The 19,578-nt window shown below is 49.4% G+C and overlaps 1 protein-coding gene across 10 annotated transcripts in view; it reads left to right on the top strand.

The window, feature by feature from the left end:
• FOXN3 (forkhead box N3) overlaps nucleotides 1–19,578 on the top strand; it is a 359,245-nt gene that overhangs the window by 319,918 nt on the left and 19,749 nt on the right. For 7 of the 10 annotated variants that reach the window (XM_023765120.1, XM_006101670.3, XM_023765122.1 and 4 more), the window contains exons 5-6: nucleotides 10,072–10,137; nucleotides 19,329–19,434. In XM_023765120.1, the coding sequence (XP_023620888.1) occupies nucleotides 10,072–10,137; nucleotides 19,329–19,434 (172 nt within the window). The remainder of the gene's footprint in view (nucleotides 1–10,071; nucleotides 10,138–19,328; nucleotides 19,435–19,578) is intronic. The other 3 variants (XM_023765124.1, XM_006101672.3, XM_006101671.3) reach the window with 2 other exon arrangements.

Raw genomic sequence — 19,578 nt, 5'->3', positions numbered from 1 at the left:
TGCGCGGAGGGAAGACCCTAGGGAGCCGGCAGGCAGCCGATTGGTTCCTGGGAGCGCTGGTGTCAAGGCTCTGAGCGATGTTGACTCTCCCTCCCTGACACACCTGCCCGTGTCACTCCGGGATGGAATCTTCGCTTCTGGAAAAGAGGCTTTGCACGTCTACCCAGCTGAAGACAGAGCTAATTGAAGATGCCGAGCAAATGGAAATATTCAATTGTCAGCACCCATGAGGATTGCATTGGCTGGTGGGGCCGGGCCACCCTGAGGACAGCTGGAGCGGGGGAGTCTGCAGGGGTGGCCAGCTGCCCTGGCCTCTTTGCTAGAGGAGGGAGCGGCTTCCCGGGTGGGGACTAGGCCAGAGGAGCTGATCTCCCAGTGGAGGGGAGAAGTGATCGTTGTGGAAAACGCTAACAGTGTGGACAGGGAAAGGATAGACTAAAGATACTAGTAGGTGTCCTGGAGGTCCCCCAGCACGTCCCACCAGCTGTGGGCCCAGCCGTCTGGTGCTCTGGACCAGTGGCCTTGAGCTCCTCTATCCGACGTCTCTGGCTTCTGGACTTGGCATATCCTTCCTTCGAGACAGCGGTGTGGCCAGGCACTCCAGCTCTCAGGGCTCCCCTGGGCATCCCCATTCCTGTTCCTGCCCCAAGAGAACACCTCACACCCAGGGCCAGCTTCCTGCTCCCAACTGGGTGGGTGGTGGCCTTAGTTGATGCATCAATGGTTGAAGAAGCCAGGAGCAAGCAGAGTCTAGAAGTCTCCAGCGTTTATTCCCTCCACTCCTTCCTCCCAGTGTCGGAATCCCCTTTACAGAATCTCCCAAGTGTCCCAAAGAGACAAAAATGGAGAATGCAGTAAGTAAATTTACAGCTGAATGAGGTGCAAAGGGGAAGATATTCTGAGGAATGTACAGTTTCTCAGGCACCTGCAAGAAGTTAAAAAGAATTATTTTTTAGCCACTGCAGGCAGCAGCTGCAAGCACAGCTTCACGAGCCAGACAGAGCCAACTCAGAATGCCTTCCCTTCCTAAGCAATGGCTGCAAACCATTACCTGCTCTGGGTCTCCTGTCACCTTAGCCCCAGTCTCCAAGTTCTAGGATTCGAGACCCTTTTGCATTCTCAGTGTCAGTCCACATGGCTCCTTCCTGATTGCGCCCAGGCAGTTGGACAGGTCATTGTCATTAGGAAAATGGCGAGAGCCAGGTAACAGAGGTGTGGGCAGGTGAGCGTGCCTTGGCTGAGAGGAGGGGGATGGGCCCTAATGCAGCTCGGGAAAGGACTCGAGGGGTTGGGTTCCTTGGGAGCACAGATTTGAAAAAGTAGGTGATGAAATGCAGACCCCTTTGCCGAAGCAAATGAGACAGAATGAAGGAACTCTGAAGATAGCGAAGTTAAAGCGTTCCTTGTTGCCCGAAGGAGACAGAAGTTGGGAGCATCTGCTTGGAGAGTGTCAATGAGCTTTCTTTCTTTTATAATCCTCACCCGAGGCTGTGCTTTTTATTGATGAGAGAGAAACATGATCAATTGCCTCCACACACACACCTCAACTGGGGATCCAACCCGCAAGCTAGCTATGTGCCCTGACCAGGAATTGAACCCTCAACCTTTTGGTGTAGGGGACAGTGCTCCAACCAGCTGAGCCACTGGCCAGGGTCAGCTTTCTTTTATTTCTCCAGCAGGGAAGCAGCAGGGACTGGTGGACTCATAGAGTTGGAGTCCTTGGGGGGACCCCCAGCTCAGCCACCCTAACATCACTTGGAGATAGGGGGTGTCTGAGACATAGAGCAAAGGCAACCCCTTAGCGTCTGACTCCCAGCCCAGGGTGCACTCTGAGCTGTGTATCTTCCAGAACCTTTTCCTCAGCCCATTCTGCATGAAAGGGGAAATGGAGTTGGGGGTAATAAATGGCAGTTTACACGAGCAAGAGAGCTGCTCGATGGTGGAGCTGACTGGGATGAATGCCTTCTGATTTGCAGAGTTGGTGGTGACCCTGCTCCTCAGACCAGCACACATCCCTCGTTTAGGGTTCGCCAGTCACTGTTTGAGTCTCTGAAGGCGAATGGATGGGAGCCAAATAAGTCCTAAAATGCATGTATAGATCACACACCACGCCCCCGTTTCCCCCCTCCTCCCCCTGTTGATTTAGATGATCTTTGGTAGCAACAAACAACTTACTTAATAGTTCATTGTAACTCGCCTCATTTCTCCAAAGCAGGAGGAGTTTGGAGTTTTTCTTGAAAGTCAGTTTTGGGGAGGAGAAGGGCAGCTCTTCTCTAACCCCAACTCCCGTCACAAAGACGATTTTGGAAGTCACAACTTGGAGTCAATCTTTGGGTGAGGCTTTTATTCCCTAAAATCCCATCAATCTCGAAGATTGTCCACTGGGCTCAGCGGTATCACTCTGTCCCCCGTCTGGCTGTGAGAACCCCTCAGATGTTCATAGCGATGGTGAATGCCACCTTAACTACCTTCGGCCAGAAGGGAAGTGGCGAGTGACCTGGGAAGATCTGACAGCGCTCGCCTGCCCCGCTGCCAGAATTCCCCATCACAGGCAGCCAGGGTAGGGATCTTGATTGATTGTAACAGCAGCCAAAGTTTACGACTCCTACTTCAGTAGTTTCAAAGCCACAAATATAATGTGTCCTCTCTTTTAACCTGCACCTAGAGATTTTGCCAAAAGGAAAAGAAAAATGTCAACAACAAAATGTACCTATTTGTTAATTTCTGTGTATTCTTCTTGGGATCATTTGGTTCGAAGAACTGCTTTTCCTGACCACAGCGCATGTTTATGTAAGCTCAGTAAAGAGTTCTTGACCTCAGCTCTGTTCATATTTTAGGAAATTCTTTGTTGCGGGGGGGGCTAGCCTGGAGACTCTAGAAAGTGGGGCAGCACCTGTGGGCTCTACCCACTAGATGCCAGGGGCACGCTCTCCCTCCCACCCACTCATGAAGTCAAAAGTGTCTCCAGGTCAGAGATATAGTAAAACAAAGATTTATATTTTTGATATTTATTTTATATATTTAAATGCCATTTAACAAAGAAAAATCAACCAAAAAAATGAGTTCGCGTGTCACCTCTGACACACGTGTCATAGGTTCGCCATCACTGCTCTAGAAAGTGGAGCAGCACCTATGGGCTCTACCCATTGGATGCCAGGGGCACGCTCTCCCTCCCACCCACTCATGAGGTCAAAAGTGTCTCCAGGTCAGAGATGTGAGGGATGGTGCTCACATTTTTCCAGCAGTGAGGATTGAGCCGGGGGCTTCAGTCGTCCTCCCTGGTCCGCGTTTGTTACAGGGGACGGTCTCAGTAGTCACTGCCCTCTGGTGCCAGACCCTGGAGGAAGGGGTGTGAACACAGACAGGAAACCCACAAAATAGCTGTGCCTGCTGGGTGGAGCGCTCTGACATAGACCCTGCTGATGCCCAGAATGACAGGGCATGTCTTTCCAGGGATACAAGGATATTCTTCCAGCCTTACTAAGAGGGTTAGCTGCCCCCCGCCCCCAAGGGGTTGGAGTAGATGCCCCACGCGGTGGGTACTCCTGGCGTCACTAGTTCTGGCAGCCACGAGCCAGAAAGGGAGGAGGGAGTCGGGACAATACAGGCCAAACCAGGAACCGAGTGGAATGAGATGAAAAACCAACCTGGCCCCTCCCAAGGCTGCATTCGCCCACTGCCATTTTATTTTGCTTCATTTGGAGGGAGGGATGTTGACCCACAACCATTTTCAAACAATGAACTCAGACCCCAAATGAAAATCATGTGTTACATAGGAGCAGACCCAGAGCCTGAGCCCGAGAATCCTCAAGCCTGGCCTAGCATTTTCCCATCAAACCCACAGAGCAAAGGTGTCCTCCTGTGCCCAGAAGACACCCTCTCCACATTTTGGAGACATGAAGAGCAATGGTATTTTAAATCCACAAAGCTAAGCCATTGGTTTTAGGAACTCCCTTGCCCATTTCTCTCACTGGAGCATAATATAATTGTGTCTGTACCTTCAAGAAAAAAGGATTTGGAAACATCTGTACGACACGTGACCGTCTGTCGGTCTCGCACTGCAGGGAAGAGGCGATGCAGTAAGACAACTGCGTTAAAGATGAATTTTCATTAAAGATGAAAATTGAAATGGGCCACTGGGAACTGGCCCAGGGGAGAAGTAACACTTGTTACTGAGGCAGGAGAAAGGAGGGATGGTTTGAATGGTATTTGAGACTGGCTGCGTTTTGAGGATGGCCGTGACTTTGTGAAGCGTCCGCGAAGGAATGAGTGCTGGTGGTGTACTGAACCACCCAGTGGTGATGGTGGAGGCTCCTGTATTAGGACGCTGAATTAGGGCCTGTTGGGAGACACCTTCTCCACTCCACAGATACAGAGATTTGTGCTTCTTCATTCCCCTGCACCCCTCTGCCTCACCCCCGTCCCCCAGAGATGCAACAGGAAGGATACTCCTGCCAAGTGGATCTTTATTCCTTAAAAGAGTTCTTGGCCAAAATCTCTTTACTTCTGCTGATAAACTGGATTGACCCATCTGGGGGGAACGACTCTTTAAACCCAGGGGAAATACTATACAGCCGTCCCCCTCCCCCAGATCTAGACCCGGACCTCTTATCCTTCAGCAGCTGTGGTGCCTCCAAAGCAGAAGTATTCTCTACCCCCAGCAGCTCCCCGATCTCTAACAGGTGTCCTCAGTCTAAAGCAGCGGTTCTCAACCTGTGGGTCGCGACCCCTTTGGCGGTCGAACGACCCTTTCACAGGGGTCGCCTAAGACCATCCTGCCTATCAGATGTTTATATTACAATTCATAACAGTAGCAACATTACAGTTATGAGGTAGCAACGAAAATAATTTTATGGTTGGGTCACAACATGAGGAACTGTGTTTAAAGGGCCAGAAGGTTGAGAACCACTGGTCTAAAGCATCCTGCCACTGGGATGTGCCTCTGTTGGAACATCCCTGCTGTCTAAGGTGCAAACCACCTCTCGTCTGTCCTGGCCGCAGAGGATTGAGAGGCTTTCAGGGAGACCCAGAGTGTGTACATGGAAAATAGCATGTGACCCAAGGCAGCCAGTGGGAGTGACCTCAGAAAGAGGGCGCAGAGGGAGAGCGTGGGGCCATGCTGGGTCCTCGGAGGTAGGGGAGGCGGGTAGGGGCTCGAGATCTGAGAGGAGAAGCAGGTTACAGGTTACAAGCGCCGTTTCCGCCTTCCCGTAGTCTGCCGTCTTCAAGAGAATGGTTGTTATATTTCCATGCACAAAAAGTCACCACGGGAGAACTTCAGATCATGTATGCTAATATGAAAAGGTGCAAGATATGTCGTTCATGAAAAATAGGAGGAAAAAGTTATTTTTAGAAAAGTATTTTCCCCATGAACCCACTTTTAAGGAATGGACACAAGCATGCATGTGAATATGTGAGTTGGTATTTCAATGGATATATGTAAATGCCTATATCTATATAGATAGTTTATGGACATACATAAAGAGAATGAATCTGGGAGTGGGTCTGTGAGGAAGGCATTTATTTTTCAATTAATTCCACCTGGTGTGTGTGTTTTACAGTGAGCACACACTACTTTCAGGACTCTTTTTAAAAAGGGAAAAAACTTAAGGCATTTTAATAATAGATAAGACTAAGCCTTGTAGCCTCTCTTTGGAGAGGAGAGACGGGAGGTTGTTGGCCCGAAGCGCACACACAGGATGTGAGGGTGTGACCCGAATAAAGGTGCGTCAGGTGGTCTGAGGCTTTTTTCCCGTAGAAACGGGCCTGACTAGCTTCTCTTGGGTTGCCTGGTGTCCCCCACCGTACCTGCAGCCAGAAGGGATCCTCTGGTGTTGGTCTGCACAGTTCTGACAGTTCTGTGCTTAGCCAGTTTTCACTGGGTAAAGGCAGGGATCTGGTGGGTTACTTCCTTCTTCATTTGCCTATAAATCTGGGTGTTGAACCCAAATGGCATTCTATTTGACATCCTAACAGAGTAAAAGATACTGCAACTTGGGAGTGAGCCAAGATTTCTTAGTTGGGACACATAAAAAATTGACAAATTGGACTTCATAGTAATTTAAAACTTCTGCTTATTAAAAGGCACTAATAAGAAACTGAATACACAAGACATGGACTGAGAAAAACTACCTCACAAAGGACTTCTATCTCCAAGATTCAAAGAGACCTTCCAATAGTAAGAAGTTGAATAGTTCCGTTTAAAGAATGGGCACAAACTTGAACAGGCCTTTCTCAAAAGAAGATACACAAATGACCACTAAATACATGAAAGGATGCTCAAAATCCCTTTTTGTCATTAGGGAAATATGAGTTAAAACCACAGTGAAATACCACTGCACATCTACGAGAAGGGCTAAAATTAAAAATATTGGAAATTTCATCTGATGACAAAAATGTGGAGCGATTGGAACTCTCACACATGGTGCCTCTTAGGAAAAAGAGTCTGTCAGTCCCTAGAACAGTGATTTTCAACCATTTTCATCCAGGGCTCACATAAACTAATTACTAAAATTCTGCATCACACTCAAAAAATACATTTTTTGCCAATTTGACAAAATTAGGTATAACTTCGATTGATTTACTTTTAAAAAGATGATAATTACCTACTGTTTTTGCTCCAAAGTGACTTTTTTAAAAATCAGGTGCCTGTCCTATATAATAAAAGCCTAATATGCAAATTGACCGAACGGGGGCCCGGAAGCGGGCAGCACCACCCGATTGCCAACCAGGCCGAGGGACCCCCTACCCATGCCTTAATTTCATGCACCGGGCCTCTAGTACTTGTATATAAGGACTTCTGGTTCCAAGAATTAAACCATCAGATGCAACTTTATTATGCTATGTGCCCAATAAGATGCTACTCTGTTATGTGACCTATATATTTATGGTTCAAGACAGGGCATTCACACCGGACAGCTTTTGTTGTGTTGGCTGTTGTCATTTTTTTTTATTTGACAATCTAAGGGAAAAGAGGTCAGTGCCCCTGCCTAAATAGTCCGGTATTGCAAGTTTTAAAAATTCTGCGGCCCTCAGGTTGAAAATCACTGCCCTACAAAGTTAAACATTGACTTACCAGCAATTACGCAAGGGAAATGAAAACATGTGTTCATAAACGATTGGTACAAAAGTTCATAGCAGCTTTTTTTCTTTTTTAAATCCCAAACTGGAAGCAATACAAATGTCCACCTGCAGGTGGACAGATAAACAAATTGGAGCATAGCCACACAATGGAATACCACTCAGTAATAGCAGTAATAAGGAATGAACCCCTGATACCACATCATGGATGAATAACAATGCCAATCTAGCAGTTGCCCAGGGCAAGGGTAGGGATGACTGCAGAGGGGCTCAGGGAACTTTGGGGTGATGGAAATCTGTCTCTTCGTTGTTCTGTGTCTTCATTATGGTCATGCTAACACTGGAGTGAAATTGGTCAGAACTCAGTAAGCTATACACCAAGGCTGGCATCACTGTGTCCCCCAGGAACGCTGCCACTGTGGTGCCAGTGTACACACACTTGTGTAAATACATAAGCATGTTTTCTCAGACCACGTGCAGTTCTTATGCTTGCCAATCCACCTGCCAACGTGTTGGGAGGCTGGGCATCCCGTGCCTTGCCTGCCATTCCATTCTGTGCATAGCATTTCATATTAAAGCTTCTGTCCCCCCTGGAATTGACCCAGTCAGGATGGAGAAGTGGGGCTGTGGGAATTGATCATGAATGAGCTTCTGAGAAGACTGGGTGATGGGCCTACCCCCAAATGCCTGCAGACCAGCAGGAGTGCTGAGGTAGCATCAGGGGTTTTATCTGTGGCGGCCAAGGGTGTGGCAAATCTGGATGGAAGGAAGGATTGGGGGACTTGTCCTAAAGCGTCGTTTTGCTTAGTTTGTGTGTTCATTTGGCTTGGGTGGGGTCGTGGGTGGATGTGATGTGGGTCTACAATACTCAAGTTGTCCCTTAGGTTCTGCGAAATTCATGGGAGTGTTAGTCATACTCTTTTTGTTTAAGGCCTCTTTCTCTTCCTTCTTTCTCGTTTATTTCATTATGCCTTTTACACCTCCCTCCTGAGGTCCACTGTGACAGTGAAGAATATAAACCCTGACTCCTTACCTGTGTTTTCTCTTGTTCTGCCCCCTCTGAACCTCCTGGTGGTTCAGGAAAACTCCGGGTAAGAGTCACCTGGGGAGACGGGGACACAGGGACACGGGGCCAGGCCAGCCACGGGTTGCGGCGGCACTTGCATTCTCAAAGATGGCAAAGAGCCTACCTTGCTGAAAACGAACAGGTGTGTTTTCTCAGCCCTGAGATAAGGAAGGGCCCTTTCCAAAAAGAGGGAGTAGAAAGGGGAAGCGTCATGCCCCCACAGCATCTCCTGGGAGCTGCTTGCTCCCCTGAGGTTTGCAAGGTGCCAGCAATACCCCAAAACTGCAAATTCTGCATCTTGGCAACAGGCCCTGTGGGAAATCGAGAGGGCGGGGCAGCGGGAACCCTGGGAGCAGTGAGTGGAACTGTTAAGTTTTTCAGTTCATCCTTCAACTGACATATATTTCAATATCAGTGGGAGCCATGACTGTTTTAAGAATTTCACCCCAGGAATTGCTAAACAAGTTAATTTACCTGTTTCTCATGCCATGTACCTATTAAAATAAACTTTTACTCCATCATGGAGTGTAAGTAACGGGCCTCCTGCAGGCAAAATAGAAAAGGGCTTGCAGAGTAAAAGCTCCTGTCGTTTTTTTCCTTTTGAGACATTGTCTTCTGGAACCAGCGTCATCTATATTATTAATCACTTGTGGGGCTTTCTACTGCTTCCCATTGCTCCCTTGGAATTAAACTGCCCCTATAAAATATGAAAAATGTACTTTTTAAACAGTAAAAAAGTCATTTTCTAGCATAATACCCCAAATAAAGTGCCATGGAGCCATTAGTAGTAAATTGAATTTTTTGGTGTGTAATTTGTACAAAAACTGACAGGTGCAATCCCCACTCTCCCCCCACCGTTCATCATTGGGTTTCGGGGAATCAGAGGTAGCGATCTGCAAGGACAGGCATTCTGATGTCATCTTCAGTTGCACACTTCATTTACTTGGGCAGGTCACAGGCGGCGGCGGCGGCTTCTGTCACTCGGTGCCACCGCACTTATTAGCGAATCTCGCCCCAGGGCAGCTGGGACGCTGGGCTAGGGCAGATGTTCTTTTCAGCCTATTCAGTGACCATTCTTGGGGGTTGTTTACTGTTGCCATGGTGACTTTCATTTCCATAGCAGCCGCGCTGCTGTTTCTCAGAGGAAAATGAATTTAGTTATAAAAGGATAATATTTTTCTCTGTCTCTGTATAACCTGCCATCTGTCGACCGGTGGATCAGTAAGGATTCAGAAACCTATTAAGAATTACAGCAATGAAGTGATGAGGATTTTTTTTTTTTTGGTCCCATATTAAAAGCAATCATAGATCTGGGAGCAAACATTGTGCTCTCAACATCATAACTTGGATTTTTTTTATATATGTTTTAAGCGTGTTTTTAATGCCTTCACCACTGCTGTACACGCACACACATACACACACAATCTCATAAAATGCAACTTAGGTTCTGCTGACAAATGGAAATGACCAGCCGTCTTGTGTGTACCGCACTAGATGCAGGTGTATGTAATGCTTTCTCTTCCTGGTGCTGTGAGCTTCCCCAGTTCATTCGAGATTCCTGTGGCTGAACTTCCTATTGTCACCCCAGTCTCCTGCGCCTGCACCCAGGGAACAAGCTGTCGGGGTGCATGGGTCAGCCCCGTTATCAGGAACATACAGTGCAAATCATGAAACTAGCAAAATGAGAAGAGAGACCATGCTCTGTTTCAAAAACATAAGAACCTGCCCCTTACATCTCTTTCTAGAATACCTTTCTCCCTCTCAAATCCAAGTGGGAAGAAAGTCACCTTGGGGATCTAGCTCATCAAGTTTCGGGGCTTTTTTTTTTTCTCTGTTGCATTCATAAACTAACGTGCAGGGGGAAAAACCACGCACACACACCGGCCCCGTTGTAAATAATGTTATTTATTGGTTGACTTTTCCAGATCCTGACATTGATGCTGCCAGTGCCATGATGCTTTTGAATACTCCCCCTGAGATACAAGCAGGTTGTGAGTAGCTATTTCTATAGCCTTCAGCACATAGTTTGTGAACTTAACCTTCTCATTTACATACCAGGCCATAGGGAGAACTAATGCTCAAGTAGAACCTCCCTGCAGAATCACTTTAAGACGACCTTCGTGCGTGATGACACACACATGCATACGAACACGTGGCCGTGCATATGTGTGAATGGAGGCTTAGGTGTGTCTCCACGATGGCAAAGTTCTCATCTAATTTCAGAGCTTCGGGCTTGGGGGAAGGGAAGCAGGCCCCGTAATGAGTCCCAGCGGAGAGGCCTTCTCTGCGCCTGCAGGGATCGCTCCTGCGAGTCTGTGGTTTCTACGGGAGACGCTACGTGGGGCCAGCTTAGCAGTCCTGCCGCTGAGCGGTGCCCATTTTTAGAAACTCCTTCCCTTTGGGATCTCATTAATAGCAGGCTACCATCGTATAGATGGAGAGAGGGTAGAGGGTCGTCTGGCTGAGGCGGGTGTCATGCAGGAGCTTGGACGAGCCTTGAAATGGACCCCATGGCGCCCCAGCGTCATCCGCACCAGCCTTCCTGGCTGCCAAGGGCAGGAGGGCAGGGCTGATTAGCCCAGCAGAGCTCCTGTCCTCACCTTCTGTTGGCCGTTGAGCAATATTAGGCTTGAGACAACTCTCCTTCTTTGAGCTTCTTTTCTACCCACCCCCCTTGTGTTTTTTCCCCCGTACGTCTGGAGCTAGACTACCATGGTTTTAAAAAGATCTTCTTGCCAAGGGATGAAAAAGGGCCTTGCATGGAGATGTCTGTCCCCTCTTCCTTCTGGCTTGAGATGAGTTCCTCTGCCCACGTTCCACCCCCAGCCAGAAACCTGCTGAGCAGACAGCCAGCTCGTCCGCCAGGGTCTGCTCAGCTCGTCGGCAGGACGTTGCTGCGCTGCAGCCTCCTGTAGAGGAGACGCGCAGGCGTGGAGATGACAGCGTGAAGCGTAGACTCGGCCAGGACACCAGGAGCTGGTGCCTACCCGGCTCATTCTTATGGCCGGGCCCTCACCTCTGTTGGGGCTCTGGCTCTCGAAGGATTGCGTGGCCTCCTGAGCAAAGGGACTCCCCCACTTTGGGAGTCAGTGATGCTTCCCACAGAAAAGCCTCCAGCCTCGGACCCCAGCAGGCTGCCTCTGTTACTAGCGCCCCGATGTGGGGTTCCCGGCATCCTCCCCAGCCCTGCACTGTTCACAGCCTGCCACCAGCCTGAGAAAGTTTGATTCCATCCCTTCTCACTTGTTCCTGTTTTTTAAAAAGATCCAACATACATAGCCCAGTTTTCTCAGGAGGGACTTGTCCCTCCATCAGGGGGCTGCCCTTCCCGGCTGCTAAAGGCACAGAATTCTCAGTCTCTCTTTGCTAAGCTCGGATTGTTAGTGATGGAAACGCCAGGCTGCCCACTCCTCAGAGCAGCAGACACGCTGCCCAGGGAATGTGTACCTGGCAGTTGACCTGTAGTGTGGTTTTTCAACGATGTGTGTAGTTACAGGAGAATATTAACACGAAACACCGCCATTCTCAGATGACATTGCAGAAAGGGCACAGACCACGTTGTAACCAAGTTACAGTCTGAAATGGTTTCTAAAATCAAGTCACATAACTCATCATGGGGGACACATACTGACTTCCTCGGAGCTGTGAGATTCCAGCATCTTCTTTAGCATCCGGCCACCGGTCATTGGTTTAAAACAAATACGTTTGACGAACTGGAGGAATGAAGTTAAGAGGGAAAAGGCGCGGGATTGGCCATTGGCGGGTCCTCGGAAGCTTCCCTCTGGTCCCATCGTCGGGTTCCTGACCACAGGAAGAGCAGGAAAACGGTTTCTTTTTTTATTAGTTGACAAGTGAATGGCTTTTAATGTTTTCATGACTAAATGAACTTGTCCCCTCTCTTTCACTACAACACTCAAACTGTAAATAGTTTTGTTTTTTTTCAAGGTATCCATAGCCTCGTTTACCTTGAAATGCTGAATTTGAGTTTTCAAAGCTCAGCGTCCATGTGTTGAGGCTGTCGGCTCATTTTCAGAAGGTTTTCCTGCCTGTTAACACTGTGAGACGCCCAGCACACCGTCATGAAGGCCTCACACCACACGGGGGCTCCACGTCCCGGAAGGAGGAGCCACGATGCCCACAGGAGCCATAGAAAGAGCAGCAGAGGAATAATGTAAAGGCAGAGGGTGGGGCCACCAGCTGTGTACACCGTCCCCTCTGGCCCCAACCCCCGTAGCGTCCCCTGGAGGTCAGGGTAGAGCAGTGTGAGTGGGCTGTGAAGCTCCAGAGATTGGAGCCTTGAGTGTCTTCTCCGTGCACTGGGGAGCCAGGCTGGCTGCTCCTCCGCCTCCTGTACCCACAGTCACAGGTGTCCGTGTGTCCACATCTGCTCACGTAGCTCTTCTCCGCCTCACTCTTCCTTTGCCTCCCTTTATGTTCATGTTACGTTGCATAATGTTTCTTACCTGGGACGTGAGACAGCACCCTGCCTCCCAGAGGGAGAAGCGTTAGAGACACAACACGATGACGCCTCCGTCCCCTGCCCAGCCAGCTGTGCCCAAGGCCTAGAAAAAGCGAGAAGGGATTCCTTGGCAGAACGGGTCCGAGGCAGCAGCCACCGGCCAGCCTGCTGGAGTGCGGGCAGCCCGCCTCGTGGTGTGTGTGCGTGTGTCACCATGTGGATGTGTGCATCATCCAGCCTCGGGTCCTGCCACTGCCCACGTGAGGGAGTGCAGGCTCCTGCCTGCACACCACCTGCCTGCAGTCTCCCCGGGCTGGGCTGGGCTGGGCTGGGCCCGGCTCTGTTTATGGAGCCTCCTCATGTGCCACTATTTATAGCCTCTTGTTTTCACCTCCTAGCTGTCCGATGCTCCTGTGCGAATGGGGCCACCAACCTGGTCTGTCTGCCGCTGTCACTCCCAGCCCTATGTGGCTGGCCTGGGCGGCCTGAAAGGCTTTCCCTTTCTCATTGCCCTTCGTAGCCTCTGCCCTCGGGTCACCAGACAGCAGCCACTTAGAGCGTTTCCTCTCATCCTGCCCTTGCTCGGCATCTGCAAAGCCAGCTCGGGGCTGGCAGACTGGCCACGGTCCAGCATCTGAGCTGAGTAGGTCAGAGAAAGAAAATGACTCGAGAAGCTGGTGAGAGCCCCAGTCAGCAAGACCCTTGATCTTTGGGGATTCCCTCGCTGCCCCCGGGGAGCTCCGCGCACCGGGCATCACTTGGGCTGGACTCCCTGTGGGTCCCTCAGCCTCTCAGTGCAGCGGGTGCTTCACTTCCAAAGAGACAGCCATGCCTCTCATTAAAACCTCAGGCTCCAACATTACGTAGTGGGCCATTCCCACCAGCAGACCAGCAGTGACATTGTCTTTTTCATATGTTGCCAGTTTGCAGCCTGGGGAACATTCTGTAAGGATGCCACCGTGTCTCCCATGCTGGGTAGGACACTCAATAGGACTCGCCTTCCACAAACATCAGGGCAGAACATTGCTGCAGCATAATCTCCTCCACTCTGGGTTATGCTTCTAGTCAGACCCATCCAAACCACCCCACCCCCACCCCCACCCCAAAATGGCCCTGTAGACTAATTCCAGCTTCTAGTCTGCTAAGCCCCGGCGTGGCTATCCCCTTGACAAGCCCTGTGAGTCATCTGGAACCCCACTCGGGGAACTGTTTGAGGCCAGGAGTCAGATCACCATTACTCATCTTCAAAGACTTATCTAATCCCTGGTGGGAATGTTCCCAGAGAGGAAGTCCAGAGAATAAACACAACAGCAAAGCTGGTGCATTCCGCTCCCTGCCTGGAACCGGGAACATACCAGACCCACCGGGCATCGGGGAAGAGAGACAACCAGGAAGTCAGCTCCCCTTGCAGGCGCCTCCCAGCATCCTTCCTTCCAAGTGAGCAGGTGGTGGCGCCGACTTCAGGAAAAGGGAGGACTGTTGATCACCTGGCTGCTCGGCTTGTGGCCTCGGGCAGCGTTTGCCAGGGCTGCCCTCCAAGGGCAGCAGCAGGAGCTCAGGTTAATTTTAGAAGCTGCGAAAACCAAGGAAGCGAAGCATCAGGGGGATGAGGAAGTGTGGGGGGTGGGGGGCCGCTTGGAGGGAATTTGTCTTGTGCCACAGACTCTTTTTTTATCAAAATGATCACATGCCGATGCTGCTGCTTGATGTCCTCTCTTTTGGGTGTGAGTGTTGCTTTCTTGCTGGTTAGAAATCAGTCTGTTAACGTAAGAGAAAGGGGTGGATCAGCCCAGGTGCTGATGTCCTTGGCACCTGGTTCCAGCAGGTTGAGAGTCTCAGGTGTGTGTGTCTTCTCACCTGCAAACACCGCACGATGTAGCGAAAGGGATGGTGCTGGAGCCTGTGTCTTTTCCTGCGAGAACCACAGACCCGAGCTAGCCATTCCCGTTGATTTTGAATGTCCAGTTTCTTATTTCATCTTCTCTAGCTGCAGCCTCGGTGTCACCCAGCTCACGCGGGGTGCACTGGCTGTAAAGTGCTTTATGTGTTTTTGATAGACTTTGAGGGAAACAGAGTAAAAGGAGCAGACAGGGCCGAGGATTGGGCCTCATGCTCCTTTAGGATCCCAGAATCAAAACAGACCTCAGGACGCCTTTCTCACACCTTGACCTTAACCTGCTTGTGATCCGTCTTCCGAAGCCGTGTTCCTGACACCTGGGATGGGGACAGAAAGGAGAAGAGATGGGGAACAGTTCCGAGTCACAGCTGGTCGCTGGCAGGCAGAGAGCAAATGGGAACACATGCGCCATCCCTCCGCCAGGAGCCTGCCAGGGATGAGGACTGAGCGATGCCGGGGTTGGCAGAGGCAGCGATCCATTGCAGCTCATTTGAGAACGAGCTCAGGATTCTGAGGAGCCTGGAGTCTTGGGAGGTTCAGGAAGTAGCGGAGGGGAAGCCTTTTGATGCTGCGGGATAGCTGTGTCCTGAGATTCTCTTTGAAGTGAATGAGGTTCGTTAAACAGGAGGGTGTTTTAATGGGTGAATGCAGAGGTAGGGGTGACTACAAACAGCATGAGAGGCCAAACGGATGTCCCCTGTCCTGACCTGGTCAGGCCCTGTGCCTTACAGATCATTGATAAGAGGATGCGAGAGAGGTGAGGTGGGATGTTGGGACGATGCGCTTATAGGATGGGCCAGCCTCCCAGCTAAGCCATTTATGTAACTTGTCTTATTTAATCCTTAAAACAGTCCCGTGAGACTTGTTTGTGCATGTTTACAGGGGAGGAAACTGAGGCTCAAAAAGGTTGAGGCACTTGCCCAAGGCCACAGAGCTGGTGGTGGGGCAAGACTTCAGGTGGCGGCCCTGCTGCCTCAAGTGTCCGCCTGCCGATGCAGGATCCTTCATCCATGAAGGCAGCAATGAGACGAGGAGCGGAGGACCCACTTCCTCAGTTTCCCTTCCTGTTGGGCATCAGAGGATTCTGGGCACGGGCACCGTTCTCGGGGCTGCTTTTCTCTCTGACTGGCAGGTGATTCAGTGGTTACGCCCGAGTCCCCGAGAGCACGCGCTCCGTGACTCCCATCTGGTCTCTCTTCGTTCCAGGCTCCCCAGGCCTTGTCCCACGGTGACAGGATATGGACAGGGGAACAGAAGCCACATAAGAGCAGTTGCTGCTCTTTCATTTTAGGGTTTGTTTTTTGTTGTTGTTGTGGGTGGGTATTTTTATCCCCACCCGAAGATACGTTTTTATTGATTTGAGAGGGAGAGACATCCATGTGAGAGAGAAACATTGATTAATTGCCTCCTATACATGCCCCAGCCAAGGATGGGGCTCCCAACCCAGGTAGGTGCACTGACCAGGAATTGAACCCACAGCCTTTGGTGTACGGGACGACGCTCCAACCAACTGAGCCATTGTCCAGGACTCGTTTTGTTCTTAACGGGCTTTCGGCTCACGGGTCACTTCAGGATTGCTCTGTGGGTGTTGACTGTGTTGGTGATGATGATGATGCTGACAACTAATGTGTGATTTTCTAAGTAACGGTGCCTTCATTAACTCAGTTAAATCTCCAAATACTCTGTGAGATAAAGACCAAATTTTGGCCCCATCTTAAGTAGCTTTTTCAGGGACACAGGCAGCAAATGACAGATGGGGTGCATACCCAGGTCGTCCGACACCAGAATCTGTCTCGTGGCCACGGTGTGTAAGACCACACTCCTCCTCAGGACGCTGTAATGGTTTTCACAGGATCTGGGGGATACAATCCAAACGCATCACATTCCTGCTAGAACTGGCTGCTTTAGCAAAATGACTTTTTCATTCCTGCGCACAGTGTGCTTTTTATCACTTCCAGGCCTTGTATGTGTTGTTCCTCTGCCTACAGGAAGTCTTCCCAGATACCCCTTACTTTGGGCTAGGTGTCTCCTTCTTTCATGTCTTAGTGTATTTTCATTGCCTCTAATTCTCTTTCCGTCCCACTTAAACTGTGGTGCCGCTGTGTCCCCTTCACCCAATACATACCCAGGTACTTGTAAAAGATGGAATGTATTCATTGCTATGATCTGTATATGGGACTGGGATAATTTTTACTGTCAGGAATGCTAACTGTGCAGGCTTTAAATATTTATCGGGGGGTCTGTTCTATCAGACTCCTGCTCTTGATGAGGTCCCTAGGGACGGAGGTATTAGGCAGTGTTATCAGAATTAGACTGTGTTGCTGGTTATCCGAATATACAGTAAAATGATTACGAAATCCTTTCCCTCTGTCTGCAAATCCCAGAGTTGTTCTGGTTTTGCATGTCTTTCCTTGAGAACTCTCAGTATTTCCCCCTATATTTTCTTCTCGAAGTTGTAGGATGTAGTTCTTACATTTAGGTTTATGGTCCATTTCTAATTAACTTTCATGTATGGTAAGAGGTTAAGATCCAGGTTAACTTTTTCCTCAAAAGGCTCTTCAATTGTTCTAATTCTCCTTTCCCCCATGGTGTTGTCTTGATGCTTTTGTCAAAAACTAGTTGACCAGCCTGGCTCAGAGGTTAAGTGTCAACCTATGAACCAGGAGGTCATGGTTCGATTCCCGGTCAGGGCATATGCCCAGGTTGTTGACTCGATCCCCAGTGTGGGGTGTGCAGGCGGCAGCCAGTCGATGATTATCTCTCATCATTGATGTTTCCATCTATCTCTTCCTCTCCCTTCCTCTCTGAAATCAATAAAATCATATTTAAAAAATAAAAAACACCAGTTCACCACATGTATGTGGGTCTAGTTCTGGATTCTAGTTTGTTGCATTGTTCTCAATGTATATACATCATAGGGCCTATGACATCATTGGCCTATGACATAGGCCAATACCACACTGCCTTGTAGCTTTATAGGAAGTCTTGAAATCAGATCATATAAATCAAGTAATATAAATTTTAGCCCTCTTTCTTATAGAAAACTCATCAACTAAGCAATTTATAGTAATTAGCTGTAGTATCACATTATAACCGGTTTCATGCTTTGAAAATACTCGGTGCATCTCCTGCTTTAGATGATCTGTTATCTGAAATCTGGCTAATAGAAAGGGGCAGGTAGGAGTTCTTGATCTGGTCAAGCCTAATGTCACAATTAAATATGTTAAGAAACAGCACTGCTTTTAATTTTATCTCCCTCCCCACCTTTTGTAAAACCTAGTAGCCAGAGCCTTACGCACGCTGGCATGTGTGGCTCAGCTGGTTGGGCGTCATCCCATGCACCCAAAGGTCGCCAGTTTGATTCCTGGTCGGGCACATGTCCAGGTTGCAGGCTCAATCCCCGATGGGGAGCATGCAGGAGGCAGCAGATGATGTTTTATTCTCACATCAATGTTTTTCTCTCTCTTTTCCTCTCCCTCTAAAAATTAAAAAAAAGACAAATTTTAGAAAAAGAGCCTTATGCACACCTGTAAGACAAATGACAGAAATACTAGCACAAGCTCCAGAATGCCCAAGGAATCAGTCTATAATGTTACTCCATATTCAAGAGTGGAATTCATCCTACATGGCTAAAGGTTTAGAATAGTCATGTAAGCATGTTCTTAGAGACCTAAAACTTAAATAAGTGAAAAGTATGTATGTGTTTTGTAAAAAGGGTTTGTTCTACACAAATGACATCGGCTTTAACAACTTAATATCCAGAAAAAAAAACTATGAACAAATTCCTATGCACACTGCACATATCTTATTTTGAAGTAAAAAAAAAAACAAAACGGGAACAAATACAATGTTTGTATTTGCATGTGGCCTGCGGGCCGTAGTTTGAGGACCCCTGCCGTAGATGCGTGGAAGGGTGCTGACAGGTGCCGTGAGAACATTAGCTTGAACCAGGTGAATCTGCTGTTGGGGGTCAAAAATATGTCAGGAGTCGGGGATTTCCTGTGGTTACCCTGTTAGGTAAGCCCTCAGACAAAATCAGGTGGTGGGAAGCCACTGTGAATGTGTATGGAAAATGGACAGGATCCGATGGCTGTGGGCGAGAAGGTTGGCTTAGGGTGGGCTGGGTTGGGCTGGGTTGGTCAGAGAAGGTGGACTGTTAAGAGGACCCAGGAGGTTTGGTTGGGGGAAGGACCAGGTGGGGCCCTCGGAGTGGGCTCCGGGCGACTGAGGCAGAAGCCAGAGCCTGGCCCTCAACCCTGCGTTCCAGTGACAGCTCCGGGCAGCGGGCGTGAACTGTATTGTGAGTGCCTGGGTGCCAAGGACCTTGTAGAATCTGCTTTGCTGTTATTTCTGTCTATTCCCTTGTTGGGCTGAGGATAGGAAGGTGTTGTCAGCCTCTGACAGGATGGGTGGAGATGCTCTTGGGCACCTGCATTCCCTGGCCAGCGTTCCTGAGACCTTGCGAGGGCCTGGCTAGAGGTGAGAGCTTAGATTTAGTAAATGCAAGCAAATCATGTCTGAAGCCCACTTTCCCAAACTCGGCTTTCTTAACAAGGCATCATTTGGTCATAAGCTGTTGGTCTCACCTGGCTGACCGAGTGTCTTTTCTTGAGGCGTGCTGTCTTTCTGCCGCTCACTCTCTTGGCATCTTCGTGAGTCTCTGTCTCTGTGCTTTTTTTCTTGGCCTCTGCTTGCTCTCTGTTCTTTTGACTAACTGCTTTTTTTTCTCTCTCCCTCTCTCTCTCTCTCTCCATCCAAAACTTCTGACTCAGAATGAAATCTTCACAGTTGAACTCACCTGTGGTGTCTTCTTGTCGCTCTTGCAGTTCCGCCAGGAGTGATACAGAACGGAGCGCGGGTTCTGAGCCGAGGGCTGTTCCCCGGAGTCCGGCCATTGCCAATCACTCCCATCGGAATGACGGCCGCCATGAGGTAAGGGGGGCGCTGGCTGGAAAAACCCTGCGTGGGGGGGGGAAAAGGGCATCGGGGCCCCTGCAGGCCCCTTTTGGGGGGGGGGGAGAAAAACAGCCTCTGGGGGGGAGAAGACAATACCCCTGGTGTGGGGTTTTTAAAAAG

This window comes from Myotis lucifugus, unplaced genomic scaffold, assembly GCF_000147115.1.
Source record: "Myotis lucifugus unplaced genomic scaffold, Myoluc2.0 scaffold_377, whole genome shotgun sequence".
Lineage (NCBI taxonomy): Eukaryota > Metazoa > Chordata > Mammalia > Chiroptera > Vespertilionidae > Myotis > Myotis lucifugus.
Note: the sequence above shows the minus strand (reverse complement) of the source record. Positions and strands in the feature narration are given on the sequence as shown.